At 36.1% G+C, this 18,479-nt stretch overlaps 8 protein-coding genes across 8 annotated transcripts; 7 read left to right on the top strand and 1 right to left on the bottom strand.

Moving 5' to 3' along the window:
* Nucleotides 1-1,339: 1,339 nt before the first annotated feature.
* Nucleotides 1,340-2,425, bottom strand: B0P05DRAFT_550939 (alternative oxidase-domain-containing protein). Its single transcript, XM_051579298.1, has one exon. The coding sequence runs from the start codon at nucleotides 2,401-2,403 to the stop codon at nucleotides 1,444-1,446; it is 960 nt and encodes a 319-aa protein (XP_051432674.1). The 5' UTR covers nucleotides 2,404-2,425; the 3' UTR covers nucleotides 1,340-1,443.
* A 742-nt stretch (nucleotides 2,426-3,167) lies between these two features.
* On the top strand, nucleotides 3,168-4,616 carry B0P05DRAFT_550937 (DnaJ domain-containing protein). Its single transcript, XM_051579297.1, has 3 exons — nucleotides 3,168-3,610; nucleotides 3,735-3,795; nucleotides 3,840-4,616. The coding sequence occupies exons 1-3, from the start codon at nucleotides 3,254-3,256 to the stop codon at nucleotides 4,586-4,588; spliced, it is 1,167 nt and encodes a 388-aa protein (XP_051432673.1). The 5' UTR covers nucleotides 3,168-3,253; the 3' UTR covers nucleotides 4,589-4,616.
* Nucleotides 4,617-4,626: 10 nt separating this feature from the next.
* Nucleotides 4,627-8,499, top strand: B0P05DRAFT_514009 (vacuolar sorting protein 39 domain 2-domain-containing protein). Its single transcript, XM_051575667.1, has 12 exons — nucleotides 4,627-4,838; nucleotides 4,893-4,969; nucleotides 5,015-5,120; nucleotides 5,167-5,369; nucleotides 5,416-6,681; nucleotides 6,735-6,805; nucleotides 6,867-7,243; nucleotides 7,294-7,541; nucleotides 7,598-7,893; nucleotides 7,940-8,006; nucleotides 8,054-8,188; nucleotides 8,233-8,499. The coding sequence occupies exons 1-12, from the start codon at nucleotides 4,649-4,651 to the stop codon at nucleotides 8,407-8,409; spliced, it is 3,213 nt and encodes a 1,070-aa protein (XP_051432672.1). The 5' UTR covers nucleotides 4,627-4,648; the 3' UTR covers nucleotides 8,410-8,499.
* Nucleotide 8,500: 1 nt separating this feature from the next.
* Nucleotides 8,501-9,330, top strand: B0P05DRAFT_495016 (protein-tyrosine phosphatase-like protein). Its single transcript, XM_051575367.1, has 3 exons — nucleotides 8,501-8,637; nucleotides 8,687-8,952; nucleotides 8,995-9,330. The coding sequence occupies exons 1-3, from the start codon at nucleotides 8,506-8,508 to the stop codon at nucleotides 9,161-9,163; spliced, it is 567 nt and encodes a 188-aa protein (XP_051432671.1). The 5' UTR covers nucleotides 8,501-8,505; the 3' UTR covers nucleotides 9,164-9,330.
* A 1,089-nt stretch (nucleotides 9,331-10,419) lies between these two features.
* On the top strand, nucleotides 10,420-12,161 carry B0P05DRAFT_580531 (uncharacterized protein; the record flags this gene model as incomplete). Its single annotated transcript, XM_051582029.1, has 5 exons — nucleotides 10,420-10,665; nucleotides 10,736-11,123; nucleotides 11,233-11,344; nucleotides 11,615-11,892; nucleotides 11,941-12,161. 5 exons carry the CDS (start codon nucleotides 10,420-10,422, stop codon nucleotides 12,159-12,161), a joined length of 1,245 nt encoding a protein of 414 aa, XP_051432670.1.
* A 1,198-nt stretch (nucleotides 12,162-13,359) lies between these two features.
* B0P05DRAFT_514004 (DEAD-domain-containing protein) lies at nucleotides 13,360-15,076 on the top strand. Its single transcript, XM_051575666.1, has 3 exons — nucleotides 13,360-13,976; nucleotides 14,024-14,440; nucleotides 14,484-15,076. The coding sequence occupies exons 1-3, from the start codon at nucleotides 13,428-13,430 to the stop codon at nucleotides 15,021-15,023; spliced, it is 1,506 nt and encodes a 501-aa protein (XP_051432669.1). The 5' UTR covers nucleotides 13,360-13,427; the 3' UTR covers nucleotides 15,024-15,076.
* A 26-nt stretch (nucleotides 15,077-15,102) lies between these two features.
* B0P05DRAFT_550913 (acyl CoA binding protein-domain-containing protein) lies at nucleotides 15,103-16,416 on the top strand. Its single transcript, XM_051579296.1, has 4 exons — nucleotides 15,103-15,334; nucleotides 15,382-15,466; nucleotides 15,517-15,610; nucleotides 15,656-16,416. Exons 1-4 carry the CDS (start codon nucleotides 15,141-15,143, stop codon nucleotides 16,378-16,380), a joined length of 1,098 nt encoding a protein of 365 aa, XP_051432668.1. The 5' UTR covers nucleotides 15,103-15,140; the 3' UTR covers nucleotides 16,381-16,416.
* Nucleotides 16,417-16,472: 56 nt separating this feature from the next.
* B0P05DRAFT_513999 (uncharacterized protein) lies at nucleotides 16,473-18,436 on the top strand. Its single transcript, XM_051575665.1, has 8 exons — nucleotides 16,473-16,623; nucleotides 16,666-16,795; nucleotides 16,854-17,217; nucleotides 17,271-17,447; nucleotides 17,491-17,835; nucleotides 17,880-18,070; nucleotides 18,116-18,157; nucleotides 18,200-18,436. The coding sequence occupies exons 1-8, from the start codon at nucleotides 16,508-16,510 to the stop codon at nucleotides 18,416-18,418; spliced, it is 1,584 nt and encodes a 527-aa protein (XP_051432667.1). The 5' UTR covers nucleotides 16,473-16,507; the 3' UTR covers nucleotides 18,419-18,436.
* The last annotated feature ends 43 nt before the right edge of the window (nucleotides 18,437-18,479 follow it).

Below are 18,479 nucleotides of genomic sequence, written 5' to 3'. Positions count from 1 at the left end.
GTATACAACGAAAATTATGTCCTTTCTGTCTCACTCTATATATATTATGTGTAAATGACAATACTAGTTATGAATAAACGATTCATGTGTATATAAACAAAAGAACGATCATAGGCTAAGATCTCTGTGTTGTTTATAAAGGGTCATGGTAGCAAGGAGTATCGCAGTGCTATATCATGACTTTGATTTTCACCCTGAATGCATTCATATTTTTGCGGATTCTTAATACTCGGTTTGAGTCATTATTATTAAGCTTTATGCAACTTGCCCCGTCTTTTTTTGATGATCAGGTTTGTATAGAGTGAATAACAAGTTACCCATTTTCTGTCTATTCCAATAAGAAAAAAAAACGTATGATCTTTTTTGGATACATCATCATTAGCTAAAGACTAAATTCAAAGACGCACAATTTTATTCTTGATGATTACAACAACTTTCTGTAAGAAAATACCCATGGCAATCAACAAAAAAACAACGCCACATCTACTTCAAAGACATAACGGACTCTCCAGTTTGTGAAATATCAGTTGCCGAAATACGCCAATCTATTTCTTGAAAAGAGAGAGAGAGAGAGAGAGAGAGAGAAAAGTAGAACAACAGTCCCTCCTTTTTTTTCTAAAAATATTTTTAATGCTTAATTGCAGTACTTTCCGTTGCATGAATTAAGTTGGTTTGTCGCATTTTACAAAGAAGATGTTCTATGCCTACTTTTGGTAAAAAGTTTTTTCTTGATTTACAAACATGATAACAGGAGAAACAAAAACTTTTGTACGTGTAAACAAAACAAAGAAATTATTATTTTGTGCCTGCATTTTAAATCCCAAGACCGCACATTAGGAAAATTTGCAGTGCCCTCTAAACATGCACAGTGCTGAAAAAGGGATTGATTAAATGAGGTTCATATGTAATGATGCATTTTTTCAGGCCAAAAAATAAAGAAATGCACCTACATGGATCTTTGTAAACATTCTTTGCCAATTCATCTTGAGTTTAGTGATCACAATTAGAAAAAAGGGCACCGCCATCTATACCATGACGCCCAAAAAGCTCATTTGCCATTTAGAATTGATTTTTGTAGCTAATGTTACTTTTCATCTGTCTTTTTTGTGTATGCAAAGACAGAAAAAAAACTTTTTTTTTATCTTATAGCAAAAGAATGAAAATCGACGAGTTGCAAAGCTTGCATACTTATTTACGATAATTTCAATAACATTGATACCTTTGATGGCGGTTTTCTGTTGTTGTTGTTGAATACAAACATCTTTGGAACAGCTATATAGATGTAATTGCTGCCTGTAGACACATAAAACATTTTTTACATCTGTATTTAAGCAAAGAGTAGATATAAATTCTAAAATAAGTTTTATTTACAGATATCCATAATATTGAGCAAATAGAGACAGGCATAGAGAGTGTATATAAATAAGTTATAAGACGTTAAAATTAAGCCATTGAACCAGTATGGGTTTGATTCTTGGTCGCTTCATATTGAGCCTTGACTTCAGAAAGAATGTCTTCTTTTTGTTGAGCAATACGGTCAGAAAAGAAATGATTGGCATCACGATGAACAGCTTCATCAGCTCGAACAGCAAGTACAACATCACGAATAGAAGCGTTGGGATGTAAGTTGTAATAATCAATAGCAACATCAGGAGCAGGACCATTCTTGATGATACCAGCATCAATGTCATTTAGGAAATGGGTATAGGAAATAACAGCTTCTTCTTCAAGATAACCACACATTCGATGAGCAGTCTTGGGCGAGAACAAGTAGAGTAAAAAGTAAGCATTGAAAAAGACGCCTTGTGCACCCAGTACAAGCAGACGATTCCAGAGTGATGGTTGTAAGCACTTAATCCAGGTCATCAAATGCATACGTTCGTTTTCAGCTTCATGTAATAAGTGAGAGATCCAGCCATTGTCTTGCTTCATTGTACGCAAGCTCTTCATATGGCGCAGCATAGCACCCACCATACCAGGGACAGCAGCAATGGTTTCCAACATAACAGCACGCATATAATGATCTTTACCGAAATAAGTATCAGGAAGCGTACGCAAGAACTTGACAGCATAAAGAGCCATGCGATCACCAATTGTTTGAGGAACAAAGTGCTTGCCAGGGCTATACTCAATCTTTTCCAAGAGTTCAGATGTCAGTTTCTGACTACCTAGGAATTCTTCACACATGGGAGTAGGGCGGTCTTCAAGGATTTCACGGTAAATATCCCGAGGCATTCTATGGGCAAATTCAGAAAGCTTGTCTTGTTGACGTTGAGTTGTACAAGAAGCAAAGGTACGACGAGATAAGGTTAATGCAGCAGCAGGTACAACCATGCGAGACACTAAGGGCGTAGCAGTCTTCAGCAAAGTCTGCGATTGTAAAGCAATAGAAGTAGTAAACATAATTGAAGAGTGGGGTTGAATAGAATGATCTGTGTTAAATTAGAAAATGGATCCCTTTATATATGTACTTGACCTCGGAAACGAATAAATTCGGGATTCATTCCCGACCTTTTTTCGTCCCTTGCAAATTGAAGGTGAGATGGGAAATCAACAATAAGCTGACCAAAATATAATGAAGTCTAATTCTTTATCCACGCACAAACCTAATGGTATTCATTTCACTCTCTTTTTTCAATTCAAAATACACAAGTATCATTAATATCCTTTCTATAACAATAGGGATAAATCGGGTGAGTTATGACTCTTCAATTTTTTATGACTGTGTCTGAGCCAATCAAGTGAATTGAAACAGCAAGATACACTCAATGGATTTTCGATAGTTCTGATCAATAACGTTTAACCCTAAATCAATAAACGCATAGTTGTTATCTGATTACATTATAAAAGACTTCAAATAATATGTATATCACTGTTAAAAAAGGGTTGAATATCACAATACAAAGGGAAAATAAACATAAAGACATGTGCCATCAACTTGCACTGTCCATAAATATTGAGGAGTGGTATGAAACATTGCAAATGATATTTCGAGAACAATTACTAATTGAAGCAGCCTGTTGAGTATGACCTGAAAATCAAAAGGAACCAATGCCTTCTTTTGATTCGTTAATGACTTGTCCGGTTGCTTCTTCCCCGCAACAAAACTGTCCGGTGTCAAGCTCAACATTTGGGCCAAAGATGTGTACATTCTTGTTAGCCAATCAACAAAGAACAGATATTAAAAACAGTAATCGTTACACTTGAATATTCTGTCTTTTTTGTTGTTGTTCTTGATCTATCATACATCAAGATGGAAGGTAACAAGGATGAGGCCCTCAAGTGTTTGTCAATCGCAAAGTCAGCCTTGGAAACAGGCAACTTATCTAAAGCTCAAAAATTTGCTGAAAAATCAATACGCTTATTCCCAACACGCCAAGGTGAACAATTATTGTCAGCAATAAAAAACAATACAAAGAGCAGCGCTCCCCCTCACAGTGCACCAAAACAAGAAAAAAAGACCCCTGAGCCAGTACAGCAAGATCGAAAATATACAGCAGAACAATTACAGGCTGTAAAAACAATATTGGCTTGTGGAAAAAATTACTATAAAGTACTCTCTGTTGAGAGAAATGCAACAGATATTCAGATTAAAAAGGCCTATAGAAAGGTAAAAAAAAAAAAAAAAAAAAAAAAAAAAGAGAGAGAGAGAGAGAGAGAGAGAGAGAGAGAGAGAGAGAGAGAGAGAGAGAGAGAGAGAGAGAGGTTTAATTGAGTCTTATATATTCCTATAGCAAGCATTACAATTCCATCCAGATAAAAATAGTGCACCAGGAGCAGATGAAGCCTTTAAACGTGAGTTATTGAGAGAAAAAGCTTATTTCTTATACTGGTAATAGTGGTTGCAAAGGCATTTGATGTGTTATCTGATTCCAACAAAAGAGCTATTCATGATCAAGGTGGTGATGCGGACAATAATCGAGCAAGGTCAACAGCCTCCTCATTTTATCATCAACCTCAATATGCATATAGTCGACGTCATGGAGAAGAAGTATCGCCAGAGGATCTATTTAATATGTTCTTTGGAGGAGGCATGCGTAACAATTTTGGACCAGGATTCCGTCACCAGCAACAATTCAGATATAGACAGCAACAACAGCAACAGAGATATTCAAGATCACATCAAAACAACAACAGGCAACAGCGAGGTGGAGACGATCTTCTGGGAGGATTATCTCAATTCTTGCCTATCATTCTTTTGTTTCTCTTGGCTATTTTTGCTATTTTATTCTCCTTTGAAGGCGAACCTACTTATACTTTTCGACCTTCAGTACCTAATACCAATTTACGAACTACTAAATTCAATCACATCAATTATTATGTAAATCCAAAAGTATTTGATACAACAATCAAGAACAACAAGTACAAATTCCAAAGAACAGAAAGGCAGATTGAATCTGACTGGTTAAGCGAATTAAGACACGGCTGTCAACAAGAACAAAGACGTAAAGCCAATTTATTGGCTCAAGCAGAAGGTATCATGTTTGGCATTGTGGGAAGAGATGAAAAGGCCTATAAAAAGGCACAAAACATGAAAATGAAGAACTGTGATGAATTAAGGCGATTGTCTCGCAAGATACGAAGCTAATAAAATGACATTTTTTTTTGATTTGTCTCTTTTTTCTGGTTTATTTGTTTATTTATTTTAATGCCTTATACGCCATACACTCTAGAGACTATACTACAACCTTCAATAGTAGAAGAACCTATTGTACCGACTGCAACAAGTTCTACTTCTTCCTCTTTCTCGAGAAGACCTTTTTCTCCTGAAACGAGTGAGCCTACTGTTCACTATGCAACACCCACAATAACACGCATAGACTCTGTAGGCGCTTGGGGTAAAACTTGTACCTGATATACCCTCTCATCTTTAACACCATCTCCTTTGTCAGATAGTGACCTTTATTGTGGTACTCTTGATGGTGTCATATTACACTATTCACTCCAAGACAATAATGGTTTGACCAAAGTAAGAGTACATGCATAGAGCGAGTATAACTAATGTGTATACTAGACAGTCTCAGCAAGATTAGAAAACACAATCAACTTGGGATTCGGCAAGAAAAGTGTCGAACGCATCTTGCTACTCCCTCAAGTCTCAAGGGCTGTTGTACTATGCGGTAAATTTATCGATGCTCGAAACTGAATTATTCATATGTCATATAGATGCAACACTGTTCTTTTTCTCTTTGCCATCTTTTGATCCAATACCTGTTTCTTTAATTCAGCCTATTAAAGGCGTATCTTGTTTCTCGCATGACATAGCAGAGGAAGGGGGAATAGGCGAAGATGGTACTGTCGAACTGACTGTTGTCAAAAGGAGAAATATTCAAATTTACAAGATTGGAGAATCCATGCATTTGAAAAGGGCAAGGAGATCCGATATAACATGTATAAAAACTCATTGTTCTATAGGAATTACCTCTTTCTGAAGCAGCCATTACAGTAGCAAGACACAGTCATATGCTTTGTTTAGCAGATGCTGAACTTTACAAGCTCATCAATCTTGAACAGCCCGTTACGTTTCCACTATCGCCTACACCACAAGTAAAAGTGAAATCACCCACCTTAATAGGTTCAGGAACACAGTTAATACCTCGCCCTCTCGTCTCTGTTGTTCAAAAAGACAAATTCTTGATTGTCAATGGTTCAGACGATCAAGCAATTGGTATTCTTGTCAATGCCAAAGGTAATCCTATTCAAGGCACATTGCAATGGACGAGTTATCCGAAAACATTATGTGTTGAATTCCCCTATGTCATTGCTCTTCTGTGCAATAATACAATTGAAATTCACAACCTATTGAATCAAAACCTATTGCAAACAATGACATTTGATGCTTCTTTTGAGGCTCGAGGCATGACATTTAGTCACGGTATAAAAGTATCATTAGACGCCTTAGCTGAAAAACTCAAGCGTAGTCCTTGGCCAGAAAAAATAGACGATGCTGAACTCGAGAGTCAATTAAAAGGAGAAATTAGTCGATACTCAACAGCTGCTGCACGTATTTTGATTTATGGAAAAGATTCAGTGTTAGCACAAGTGACAACACCTCTGATTGTTCAAGTGGATCAGTTGTTAGAAAAGAACTTGGTTGAAGAAGCGATACAATTAGCAGAGCAAGCCAAGGACACCATTTCCAATGATAGCGATCATGTTTATGCTGAGCGATTACAATCTGAACTCAATTATAGTTATCAGAGATCTGGTTTATATTTATTGGAACAGGCATTGTTTGATGATGCCTTTAGTTTACTTTCAAAGGGCGAAATAGACCCACGCCCTATTGTTCAGTTGTTTGATGGTTTAGCATCATCATCATGGCGAGAAGAGTTTTCCCCTGTGCTATTGTTTGATGGTGTGCGTACTTTATTGGACACATTGGGATCAGTGAAAGACATTGTAGAGAGAAATCTCAAGGATTATGCATCTGATAATTTGGCTCATGTGCGACAGACTTTCTTGACAAATGCCAGTGATGCATTGGATAAATATCTTTGTATGGAGCGAGAAAAAAGAAAGCATCAATGGGGACAAAATGACTTGCTTTGTAAAGTGATTGATACTTGCCTATTGAAGATTTATATCATCAAAAACGACAACATCTCTATATATCAATTATTAAAAGCACCTAACGATTGTAGTGTAGAGGATTGTTCAGAGGCTTTATCTAAATCAAAGGTAAGTAAGCACTTTATACACTATATACTTAAATACTGTCGTCCCCCTTCAAGAAACATTATGCGCTTTCTGTTCTGTACGAATCAAAGCATATGTATGAAAAAATGTTTGAAATCTGGACAAAGTAAGCTATCATATTCCGAGAATCACAACAAGCAAGAAATTTGCTTTACTTATTTAAAAAGGATTTATGCTGGAGAACTTGATGATCCAGAATTTAAAGATGGACTTGGTAGAATCAAGCGGTGTTTATTGAGAGATACAATTGCAGAAGAATTGCCGCTCTCGGTCATGATGCATTATGCATGGTGGCTAACACATCAAAATCCAGCAGATGGTGTTGAAGTGTTTACAAAGTCACCTCGCAAACAAGATATGGATCCAGACGAAATTCTCGAGAAATTAGAACGTTACAGTAATGAATGTGTACGCACTTTTCTTGAATATCTTGTTCTCGAACAACACAGTGATAGATCAGAATACCACACCCGTCTTGCTTGTAGCTATGTCAAGGATGTCTATAAAGAGGTGAACAACAACACAAAAGAAATCAAAGATCTCGGTAAGTTTAAAGTGTGTGTATGTCTTGTGTTACTTAATGTGTCAATGTAGCCGAGAACTTTAAACAAAGTGCTGATTCTCTTAAGGCAGATGGGTCAAAAGAAGGATCTGATCGCCTTACCAAGTCAACTTTTATCGGTTATCTTGGATCTCTGCAACAACAATCACAGCTTGTGAAGGCACGTTTGATCTTGATTCGTACACTTCAAAATTCTTCCTTGTATTCACCAGAGATTTTACTTGAAGTATTGATAAAGGCAGGCCCTTTAGACATTGAGAAAGTCATTGTTTATGGAAAAGTAAGTTCATTCTACATTGTTCTTTTTTTTTTTTTGTAATTCTCATCCGTTGGTAGATGAACAAGCATAAAGAAGCGCTAGACATTCTTATTCATGACCTCTGTGATTTTATGGGCGCGGAAACGTATTGTGTGACAAACGGGCAAAGTATAGGTATGATCCCACCAATCGTCATCAATACACAGCCAACAACACAAAAGATATTACCAAGAACATCTTCTTTAGCCGCAGCAGTTGAAAGACCTGTGCCTCTGATTGCCATAGAAGATGAGTATCTCTCTCCTGAAAACTTGAAAGAAAGAAGTATCTTGTTCACTATGCTATTCAAGTCCTATCTTGCCATCAAAGACAGGTAATCTTGGGTACATGGTAACACAAATTGATATTTATTTATATAGTGAACTCATGATGGCTCGAACCATGCACTTGTTGAACACACAAGGCGTTTATCTTGATATTCTAGAAGTAATGATTTGTTTGGTGCGATAAATGAATTCACATTGATATCATAGGTCCTTGAAACAATACCAGAAGATTGGTCACTCAATATGCTTCAAGATTTTCTTGTAAGGTCTTTAAGGAGATCATTAGACGATTATAAAGAAAGTCAAATCGTACTTGGCTTAAGCAGAGGAGAGAATTTAATGGCAAGTATAACATACAGTCGTGATTTCTTATTTACATACACTAGGTTAGTAGTGAAATGATCAAGACATTTAAAGAGATTGGTCCTATTTCAATAGACAGCCAGACAACATGTTTAAGGTGTCATCGGGGAATGATAAGCAGTGATGTTGTTCGAGAAAGTGAGCATGGCCAACTGCTTCATATTCACTGTGCCAAGTTGTTAGGTCTAGTTGATGAATAAATCAAATGATATGTGGGGTTGCACGTGATGCAATCATCGTGAATAAATAAGCATATCTTTTTGCTTTTTTCTCTTTTCTTTCTTTTCTCTTAAAATATGTTGAAACCACCTGCGTACAATAAAATTCAAAAACAATTGCTACACCCACCTTCACTTATTGAATACAAAGACCTAAGATTCTTAATTACGGATACACCGAGTATTAACAACCTATCTATCTATATCCAAGTAAAGAAAATACAAGTGGCTCTTCATGAAATGACTTGTCTTCGAGTAGGAGTTTGAAAGATGGAATGTGACAGATGTAGTTCGATGCTGTAATGCAACTTATTCCCATCACAGCCTGAATGAGCATGGCATTCAAGTGCATGATTGGATGTTTTCTGATGGCGGTCCTCCTTCAAAAGAGATCATTCAAGAATGGCTAGACCTGGTGGATAGTCGATTCAAAAAAGAAAGCATGTCACTTGATACAGAAGAAAAAAACCCAATAGAAAAAAAACGACCATGTATTGCTGCTCATTGCGTAGCTGGACTAGGAAGGTAAATATTGATCATCAAAATCAATGTCTGATAAAGTAAAAGAGCACCTGTTTTGGTGGCTATTGCATTGATAGAAGAAGGAATGGATCCTATGGAATCGATTGCATTCATTCGAAGATATCGACGAGGAGCTATCAACAAACAGCAAATAAAATACCTAGAGAATTATCACAGAAGACGAAAACAAAGCACAGGTTGCTTTGTTAGTTGACAAAAGACGCTTGATGTATATTTGACTTGAATAGTTTAGATCAAGCTGATAGCTTTTGTTAATTGGACTTTGATGAACAACCCTATGGTGAAATAATTAAATAGTAGCAATATAAATATTTACTAGCTTGTTTATTTAATAAAGACAATTAGCTTATTTGTGTCAAGAAAGAACATTACAGAATGAAATGAGAGAAAAGTTGGCATGTTTTGAAGCTTGGAGTGGATGTTGGCATAGACAGGCTGTTGCCATAAAAAATATCTGGGTTTGAATTAATATTCTCTTGCTATTACAGTCGACGAAACTAGGTTAGGCCAATAAAAAAAAATTGGTCATTTCCAAATTAAATTGGGACAGACATATGAAAATGGGACAAGGATATGAAAATGGAACAAGGATATGAAATGGGACGACAATGTTAGTATTTTCTATACGAATCAAAATTATTGGTCGTTCCTTCAACAATCCTTGTTTATTGCGAATCGAACTCCAAAGTGGTATTAAGCTCTCGTCCTAGTCAACGGAGAACAAGTCTCACACGTTTTTTTCTGGAGATTTGCACTGCTAAAATGAATTTTAAGGTTTTGGCTACACAAGGTTTATGCACGGTAGGTAGAAGTTGTCGACATTTTTACTTTCTTTTTCAAAAAAGTATGCATGCGCCATTATATCCAGAAGTGGAAACCTTGATTAAACTAAAGAAACAAAGCAAGTAAAATGAACAACATGGAGTAGCAGAAAACCAAATAAGACAACCGACAATAAAGCGAGATAAAGTGTTTTGCTGATAAAAGAACTGCCAAGAAAGCTTACATTCTTTACAAGGCGTCAAGCGTAAAGATACGTTTGAAGAGAAGAAACTCAAAAAGGACGCAAAAATTGCGCGTAATGCTTTACCATCTACACAAGGTGTGATATGTAGATCATGTGGCGAGAGAGGACATGTTTCCGCAAGAAGTAAACAATGCCAGAACTACAATTTCAATTTATCAGAATTAATTCAGCAAAGTCTGGGCTCTTCGAATGAAAGATATTCAGTGTCAATTCCCTTAAGGTCATTCATACAAACGTCTGATGATAGTGCTTTTAATGTGATTCTAGAAAAAATACAAGGCCTGTCTCTGTTCCTGAGGGAAGTTATCTTTAAAGCCCAATTATTTGTGAATTATTACATTTTAAAGCACCCACAAGGCTTGAGCAATGAATTTTTTCAGCAAAACTTTTGGTATTCTGTGTGTCGTCTAATCAATGGAGATATGGAAATTGGCGAATTTGTTCAAAAATATTCTTATCATATCCCTCATTTGCACGAAACATGGGATGAGTTGAATGATTCTGATGATATAGACTTGCTAGTAAAAATTCAAGGCATAAAAAACTATGGTCAAGTTTTATCGACTGCCTGTGAAACAATCGCAACATGTTACAATAATTATTATATTGAAAACTCTGAAAATATAATATCCAACTATTTCATATATAAGCTGCGCACTTCTTTTGACGTAAGTCATGTAGGATCAAGCCCAGGCCTAACTTTTTTTTGCCAGCAGAACTAATAATACTCATTAATAGAACTTAAAGATGCCAGAAGTGAAGTACATTGTGTACAATCACGTAATGGAAACATTATTTTCCTCTGGTCCGACAACTATTACTGCTGAAAACATAGCAAGCTCGTTAAATGAGCAAATGAAAGCAAGGGTTTGTCTGTTCCTAAACCCTTTAAGGTTACAAATAAGAAACATATTATCTGCTACTCCCTTAACCAGGGATGTATTGAACAAAGCTCCCTTTGATATATTGCCGGCTTTGAGATATATACTTGAGAACTACAAGTCAACAATTGCCAAAGATCAGCAATCACAAATAGAAGTAGCCCAGCAAGAGCAACAATCCGTAGAAGCAGTAGTGCCATTAATCCAGCAAAGGAGAAGACCAAAGAAGAAGAAGCCAAAACAGCGTAATACATCAACAGAGAACAACAACAGCAAGAACGAAATGTAACCACCAAAATTTCAACCACCAAGGCTATTCAGTTTATTTCCTAATCCAGGTTTTTATAAAAGTAGATGGCCAAAACATAGCTGGTATTTTTGGAAGAAGTAGTCCAAAAAAACCTGAAGAGACGGTGTTTAACTTTGCTCAAAGATGCTTCTATGATAATTTTGATTTTAAGCTATCGTTAATCTGATTCAAGAATTTACTAAAGCCAAACTTAAAATCAACAGGTGAGTTGAAATCATTTTCAAAATAATTGATACAGGCAGTTCACTCACAATGATCTTACATATACAGCTTTGAAGATTTACAACAATTACTACAAAGAAAAGAAGAAATGTTCTTAAACAGTATCTACACGGACGGATATACATGTAGGGTCTCATTCTGCAGGAAGGTTCACTCCATATCACCCAATGATAAAGTATCCCTGAAGGTAGATGATTTCACTAGTGAAGAGGTTGATCGTTACTTTCGTCCTTGCACTGTCGATCAAAATAGGTCTGATGTCTTTGTATCCTATCATGGTAAAAACGATTTGAGGCGTTTGTCAACTGCCGAGTATTACAACATGAATGGCACTGTCAACCGACAAAAGCTAGAGCAAGTTAGAAAGAAAAGGTTGGATATAGAGCAGATTGAAACCCACTTTCCCTCATCCAAAACTGCAAAACTGCAAAGCTCCAACATTATACAGAATATGTTATGTATGCTCTTCAACATTTTCGAGCGTTAGCAAATTTTTACGGCTTTAACACTGCTAAAATCAAATGGTGCAGCTACAAAGGCTCTCAACAAGCAATTGAAAATGCAGTCAACATTCTCATTAATGGTGCAAAAAAAATATAACAAAAGGAAAAGAAAAAACACCAAAAAGAATAAGCGGAAGAGACGCAAGACATCAAGCAGTTATCAATACGGTCATCATGATAATTATCCACCAAATACAGAGGGAATGAGGTCAAGGTATAGCACATATTTCTTATATTCTTCTCCTTAAAGCAATATTCTTAATAATTTGAATGAAGAGCACATAAGGAAAATTTTGGAGGTGATCAAAGTAGGTAAATAAATCAATTTTGATTTGTATGAAAAATACTAACATTGTCGTCCCGTGTCCCATTTTCATATGTCTGTCCCAAATGACCAATTTTTTTTTATTGGCCTAACCTAGTTTCATCGACTGTAATTAGAATCTGGAAAAAAAAATTGAAGAGAAATGATAGATAAAAAGCATTCAAAAACGCAGAGATATCAGAATAGAGTGTTAACAAAATTGATAGATATTTAAGCGGAATATCTAATGATCTAAAGAACACAGTATTTATGTTGGTAAAATTTTGAGCTATTCCTCAAAAAACGGGTTTTCTGTTTTTGAGTTGTGGCGTACACTTTTTATAGTACTTTGTAGATGTGGCACTTTGAGTATGTCTTATAAATCTAGAGAAGCAATTTGTACTAAGACGTGTTATGTCTAGAATGTCTCTATCGCTCACCAATCGTAAAACAGTGAAAAATGAAGATTTCGTAAAAGGGATCATACGGCCACATTGACGATTTTGACTTTTTCAAAACTTGTTTTATTTTTGCATAAATATGTTCTTTTATGTATGCTCAACCATAGGAAGCTTAAAAAACAGGTATTGGAAGGCAGAAATGAGGGTTTTGTTTGAGAAACACTTGCGCCGGTAGCGGACGGTCAAATCCGCCTTTGGTAACACTCTGCTCATCAATTGCTTGTCAGATTTATTCAAAAAAGAACTGTGAGGAAAGCTGGTTTAAAAATCACAATCCTCTAATAAGTTTGATGCCTGAAAAAGGCGCAAATTAAGGATTTAAAGCATATTGAATATATTGATTTTGCTTATGCCAAAAGGAATCAAAAATTATTTGGTAGTCGCAACGTATGTATGTCTTTGGTACAACGATGTTTCTCAAACAACCTAATGTTTTCGAAATGCAGATCTTCCACTAAAAAAAAACTTGTAAGTGTTTACTTTTAATATTCGCCATTGAATGACAAAAAAGAAAAGAAAAACTTTTTTTTTATATATTCATTATCAATAATGAAGCACAAAAAGCGTTCTAATTGTTTTTTTTTTCTCGGAAAGGATTCATTTGAGCAAAGCGAGAAACAAGCAATGCAAATCTCAAATCATCTTGAAGCGGTTATCGAAATAACAAAGTCACTCTTAAGAAAAAAAAAAAAAAGGAACATCCTCTAAATTTTTCGAGATCTTTTCCATTTTTTTTTTGATCAATCGCCATGGGAGACACAAAGAAAAGACAACTTGCTTCAGACCGTTCAGTTTCAGCAAAGAAACAAAAACAAGAAGAAAAAGATAACCAAAAAGACATCTCCCTTAACACAGAAGAGCAACAAGTAATTGATGTTAACTATGATTTTGACTCTTTAGACTGTTGTGAACGCACCAAAAATGCAATTAAAGAACTAGGATTTCCTAAAATGACTGAAGTACAAGCCCGTACGATCCCTCCTTTGATGGCTGGCCGGGATGTACTTGGTGCTGCTAAGACAGGCTCTGGTAAAACCTTGGCCTTTTTGATTCCCGCTATTGAAATGCTCTATCGTCTCAAATTTAAGCCTAGAAATGGTACAGGTGCTATCATTGTGTCCCCCACTAGAGAATTAGCTCTTCAAATCTTTGGTGTTGCAAAGGACTTGCTCAAATACCATCAGTTGACGTATGGTATTGTTATTGGTGGTGCTAATCGAAAAGCAGAAGCTGATAAGTTGGTAAAGGGCGTCAATCTGATTATTGCTACACCTGGTCGTTTATTAGATCATTTACAAGTAAGTCTTTCTCTGCGTATGTGGGCTGGGCTAACAGACAATAATAGAATACTCGAGGCTTTGTGTTTAAAAATTTGAAGGCTTTGATTATTGATGAAGCAGATCGAATTCTGGAAATTGGTTTTGAAGATGAAATGCGACAAATTGTAAAGATCTTGCCTTCAGACAGACAGACCATGTTGTTTTCAGCTACCCAGACAACCAAAGTGACAGATTTAGCCAGAATTTCATTGAAAAAAGGACCACTTTACATTAACGTCCATGAAAACCGAGATACATCAACAGCAGATGGTTTAGAACAAGGCTATGTTGTGTGTGATTCAGATCGTCGCTTTTTGCTGCTGTTTACCTTTTTGAGAAAAAACATGAAAAAGAAGGTGATTGTATTCTTTTCTAGCTGTAATTCCGTAAAATACCATGCAGAACTCTTGAATTATATTGATGTGCCCGTCTTATCACTTCATGTAAGTATTACTTTATGTTATGGATTTTATTAACATCTAGTAGGGTAAACAAAAGCAACAAAAGCGTACAAATACTTTCTTTGAATACTGTAATGCTGAAAGAGGTATTCTATTATGTACAGATGTAGCAGCAAGAGGCTTGGATATTCCTGCTGTTGACTGGATTGTTCAATTTGATCCACCAGATGATCCCCGTGATTATATTCACCGTGTAGGCCGTACTGCCCGTGGATCCAATGCCCAAGGAAAAAGTTTATTGTTCTTGTTGCCTAGCGAACTTGGTTTCTTAAGATACTTGAAGCATGCCAAGGTGCCATTAAATGAATACCAATTCCCTGCCAATAAGATTGCCAATGTTCAAGGACAACTGGAGAAGTTGATTGATAAAAACTATTACTTGAATCAATCAGCCAAAGATGGATATCGTTCTTACATTCAAGCTTATTCTTCTTTCAGCTTGAAAAAGATCTTTGATGTAAATAATTTAGATTTAGCCAAAGTTGCTAAAGGCTTTGGTTTCTCTACACCGCCTAAAGTCAATCTCGGTACTCTCAAGCAAGCAAAGAATCAACCAGAAAAATAAGTCTTGTGATCTGTATTTCTCATTGGCCTGAATAAAAGCAAATTTTCTTACTCATCTTTTATCTTTTTGTTATAAATGTGGGGTACTTAATTTTTTTTTTCCTTTTCCTCTTTCAATATGAATAGTCCATACACTACTCAGTTGCGTTTTAGTCATGCTTTGTCTATTGTTCGCGCAATACCGCCAGATAGTATACTACAACCTACTGCAGCAGATAAACTACAATTCTATGGTCTATACAAGCAAGCAACAGAGGGTGATATCAATATACCTAGACCTTCTTCACGACAAATGGTAGATTATGCTAAGTGGTAATATCATTTCATGCACATAAAGCTTATACTAATGCATTGTACAGGAAAGCATGGAGCCGTATGAAAGGCATCAGCCCTATTGAAGCACAAAAACTATACATTGACTCTCTCATTCAACTCTTGGCAGAGGTAGCACAAAAAGATTTGCATTTTCATATTTTCTCATACATCATTCATAGCTTCTTCATCGATATCCTCGCCATGGGCAATCAGAATTCTTGAAAAAAGCTTTACAAAGCCTAGAATATGATGACAAAAACGATAAAGAAAATGGTAATATTTATTCCAATGATGCATAAACTCAATCAGTTTGTTTAGACTTTTTTCAAGATGCTTATGATCCTGCAGAATTCGAATTGCAACAGCATTTTCTCAATCAAATTGAGGCTGATCAACTGTTGAAGGAGAACATCATCAACTCACCTCCTGCTTCATGCAATTATTTTAATAATGAGTATCCAATTACACCTGTGACTTCCCCCGGACATTCCCATACTGGGCAATGGGTACTAGAACAAAAGAATCGCTTAGACGACATCACATCAGAAGCAGACACGATAGACCGTGAAGTAGCTGCTGTCACAGCTAATTTACAGTTATCTTCACCAAGAGAATCACCTTACCATACTTTACCTACACCCAGCAGTCATAACAAAAAGAAACTAGCACTGCCTCAATCTTCAAATCCGACACCAAGAAAGAAATCATTCAACTCTTCATCTTCTTCTACTTCATCCCCTAAAAAAACTGATCGAGCACTAGAAAAACTACAGACAGAAGTTACTGCTTTAACGGAGCAAATTGACAGACTTCGACAGAGTATACAACTAAGAGAAGAAGACAAATGGAGTGTATGGCGCATCATCAAGATCCTACTCAAACACTTAATGGCAAATTCGGCTATTTTTTTGATTGTATTTTATGCACTTTGGAAGAGCAAGTCACCTATAGCTTATAAACTGATTGATTATTTGCAACCTTTGATACAAGCATTAGTTCGTAATATTCTACGCAAGGTTGTATTTTGGAAGATTACAGTTTAAATAAATAAACAATCTTGTGTTTGTTATGACAGTAAATTATCATCATTTATATATGTATCTATGCATAAATCACCGCATAACAAGATTTAGCTTCCTCTTTCTTTTTCCATCATCCCTTTTTTTCTAAATGTATTTTATACCACTATTTATACACTCTTCTTTTCTCTTCTTTTCTTTTTTTTGTTTTGTCATCTTTTACATTTTACTTTTTATGTCTAATACTTCTTGTCCAGACTATTCAGAGTAAGTAAGATTGTAAATGTTCCTATAGATTTAGTTCTTTAGATATGCTCGAGTCTTTCATGGGCCAGAAAGTGGTGGTGTATTGGGGCTTCCTTTCCAAAGACCTGTAGAAGTATGCCGAAAGTTTACTAGTACAGTCATAGAATCTGTCATTTCCAATATTACGTCAAAGGTATGCATCTGTAGGTCGTACATACATCAGGAATAAATGTCATTTCATCCAGTTGTAGATTACAAATCTAGATTTGGCTCGATTGTTTACCAATACTTTTCCCAATACCCTTGATACTACCATTGCTAAGACTGCTTGCTTGAATACTCAGGATACCTGTCTTCCATTGTCCTATGTGATTACAGGTGATATTAATGCGATGTGGTTGCGTGATTCTGCAAACCAGTTATTACCTTACATTGACTATATCAAGCAAGATGGTAACTTAAAGCGGCTTTTCTTGGGTGCAATCTACATGCAAGCTCAATTTATCACACTTGATCCTTATGCCAATGCTTTTAAGCAACCAGAAGATATTGACGTGCTTTCTCAACACATTCAATCTCCTTTATCCAAGCGCGATATTGTGTTACAAGAAGGAGGCAAGGAAACGATTTTTTTCCAACATCATCGCTGATCTCCTTTTTTCTTTTAGTGTTTGAAAACAAATGGGAGATTGATTCCCTTGCTTCCTTTATGGGATTGTCTTACCAGTATTGGGCAAATACTGGTGATGATTCATTTGTTAACAATACTGTGTGGCTTGATGCTGTTGACTCTATTCTTGCTACAATCAAAATGGAACAGCAACCTACGTTTGATACTAACACAGGTAAGCAATAAAGGAGCATATACATATATTAACACTATTTTAGGTGAACCCTTGCATCCACAATATACTTTTTTTCAAAAAGCTGACAGACCTACTGAAACTCAATTCTTAAATGGTCGTGGTCAGCCTGTAAAATACACAGGTATGGTCAAGAGCTTGTTTAGACCTTCAGACGACGCTACTGTCTTTCCCTTCTTTATACCAGGAAATGCAATGTTATCTGTCGAATTAGGTCATTTATCACAGCTGTTGTCATCTTCTTTTGCGCGTAATGACAGTAAAATTCAAAACCTGGCAACCGAAACGTCACAACTCTCTAAGGACATTCGTGAAGCTGTGTACAAATATGGTCTTGTGAAACATCCTACTTATGGTCAAATATTTGCCTGTAAGTCATACAGATTCAAAATGAAATGTCTAACACAAGTGTAGATGAAGTTGATGGCTATGGTTCTGCTTTAATCATGGATGATGCCAATATACCTTCGCTTTTGTCTTTAAGCTTGATTGGATTCTTAGATCAAAATGATACGATTTATCAAAACACACGAAAGCTTGTTTTATCAAAGGACAATCCCTATTATTTCTCAGGACCTCGTGGGTCAGGCATTGGTGGACCTCACGTAAGTTCCTTTTAAATTTATGTACTTGTAACTCAAGTGTTTCAGGTTGGCTTGAATTTTGCTTGGCCAATGTCACAAATTGTCAGAGTAAGTAGACCAAACACAAGACATATCTCTCAATATGAATAGATCCTTACATCTTCAGATGACAATGAAATCAAACAAGCTTTGGAGATTATACTGAATTCAACTGATAAAACGGGGTTGATTCATGAATCTGTCAATGTTTATCATAACAACGATAATAATGGCTATACCCGTTCCTGGTTTTCATGGGCGAATGGCTTATTTGGTCAAGCTATTCTCAAGATTATGAAAGAAAGACCTCATTTGCTTATAAATAAATAAAGTGCATACTATCCAAAGAAATCACATCTGCCTATGCTATTCACTGTGGTTGGACACCTTG

This window comes from Gilbertella persicaria (assembly GCF_025201335.1).
Source record: "Gilbertella persicaria strain CBS 190.32 chromosome Unknown B0P05scaffold_33, whole genome shotgun sequence".
Lineage (NCBI taxonomy): Eukaryota > Fungi > Mucoromycota > Mucoromycetes > Mucorales > Choanephoraceae > Gilbertella > Gilbertella persicaria.
The sequence above is the reverse complement of the archived record's forward strand: the minus strand, read 5'-3'. Positions and strand labels throughout refer to the sequence as shown.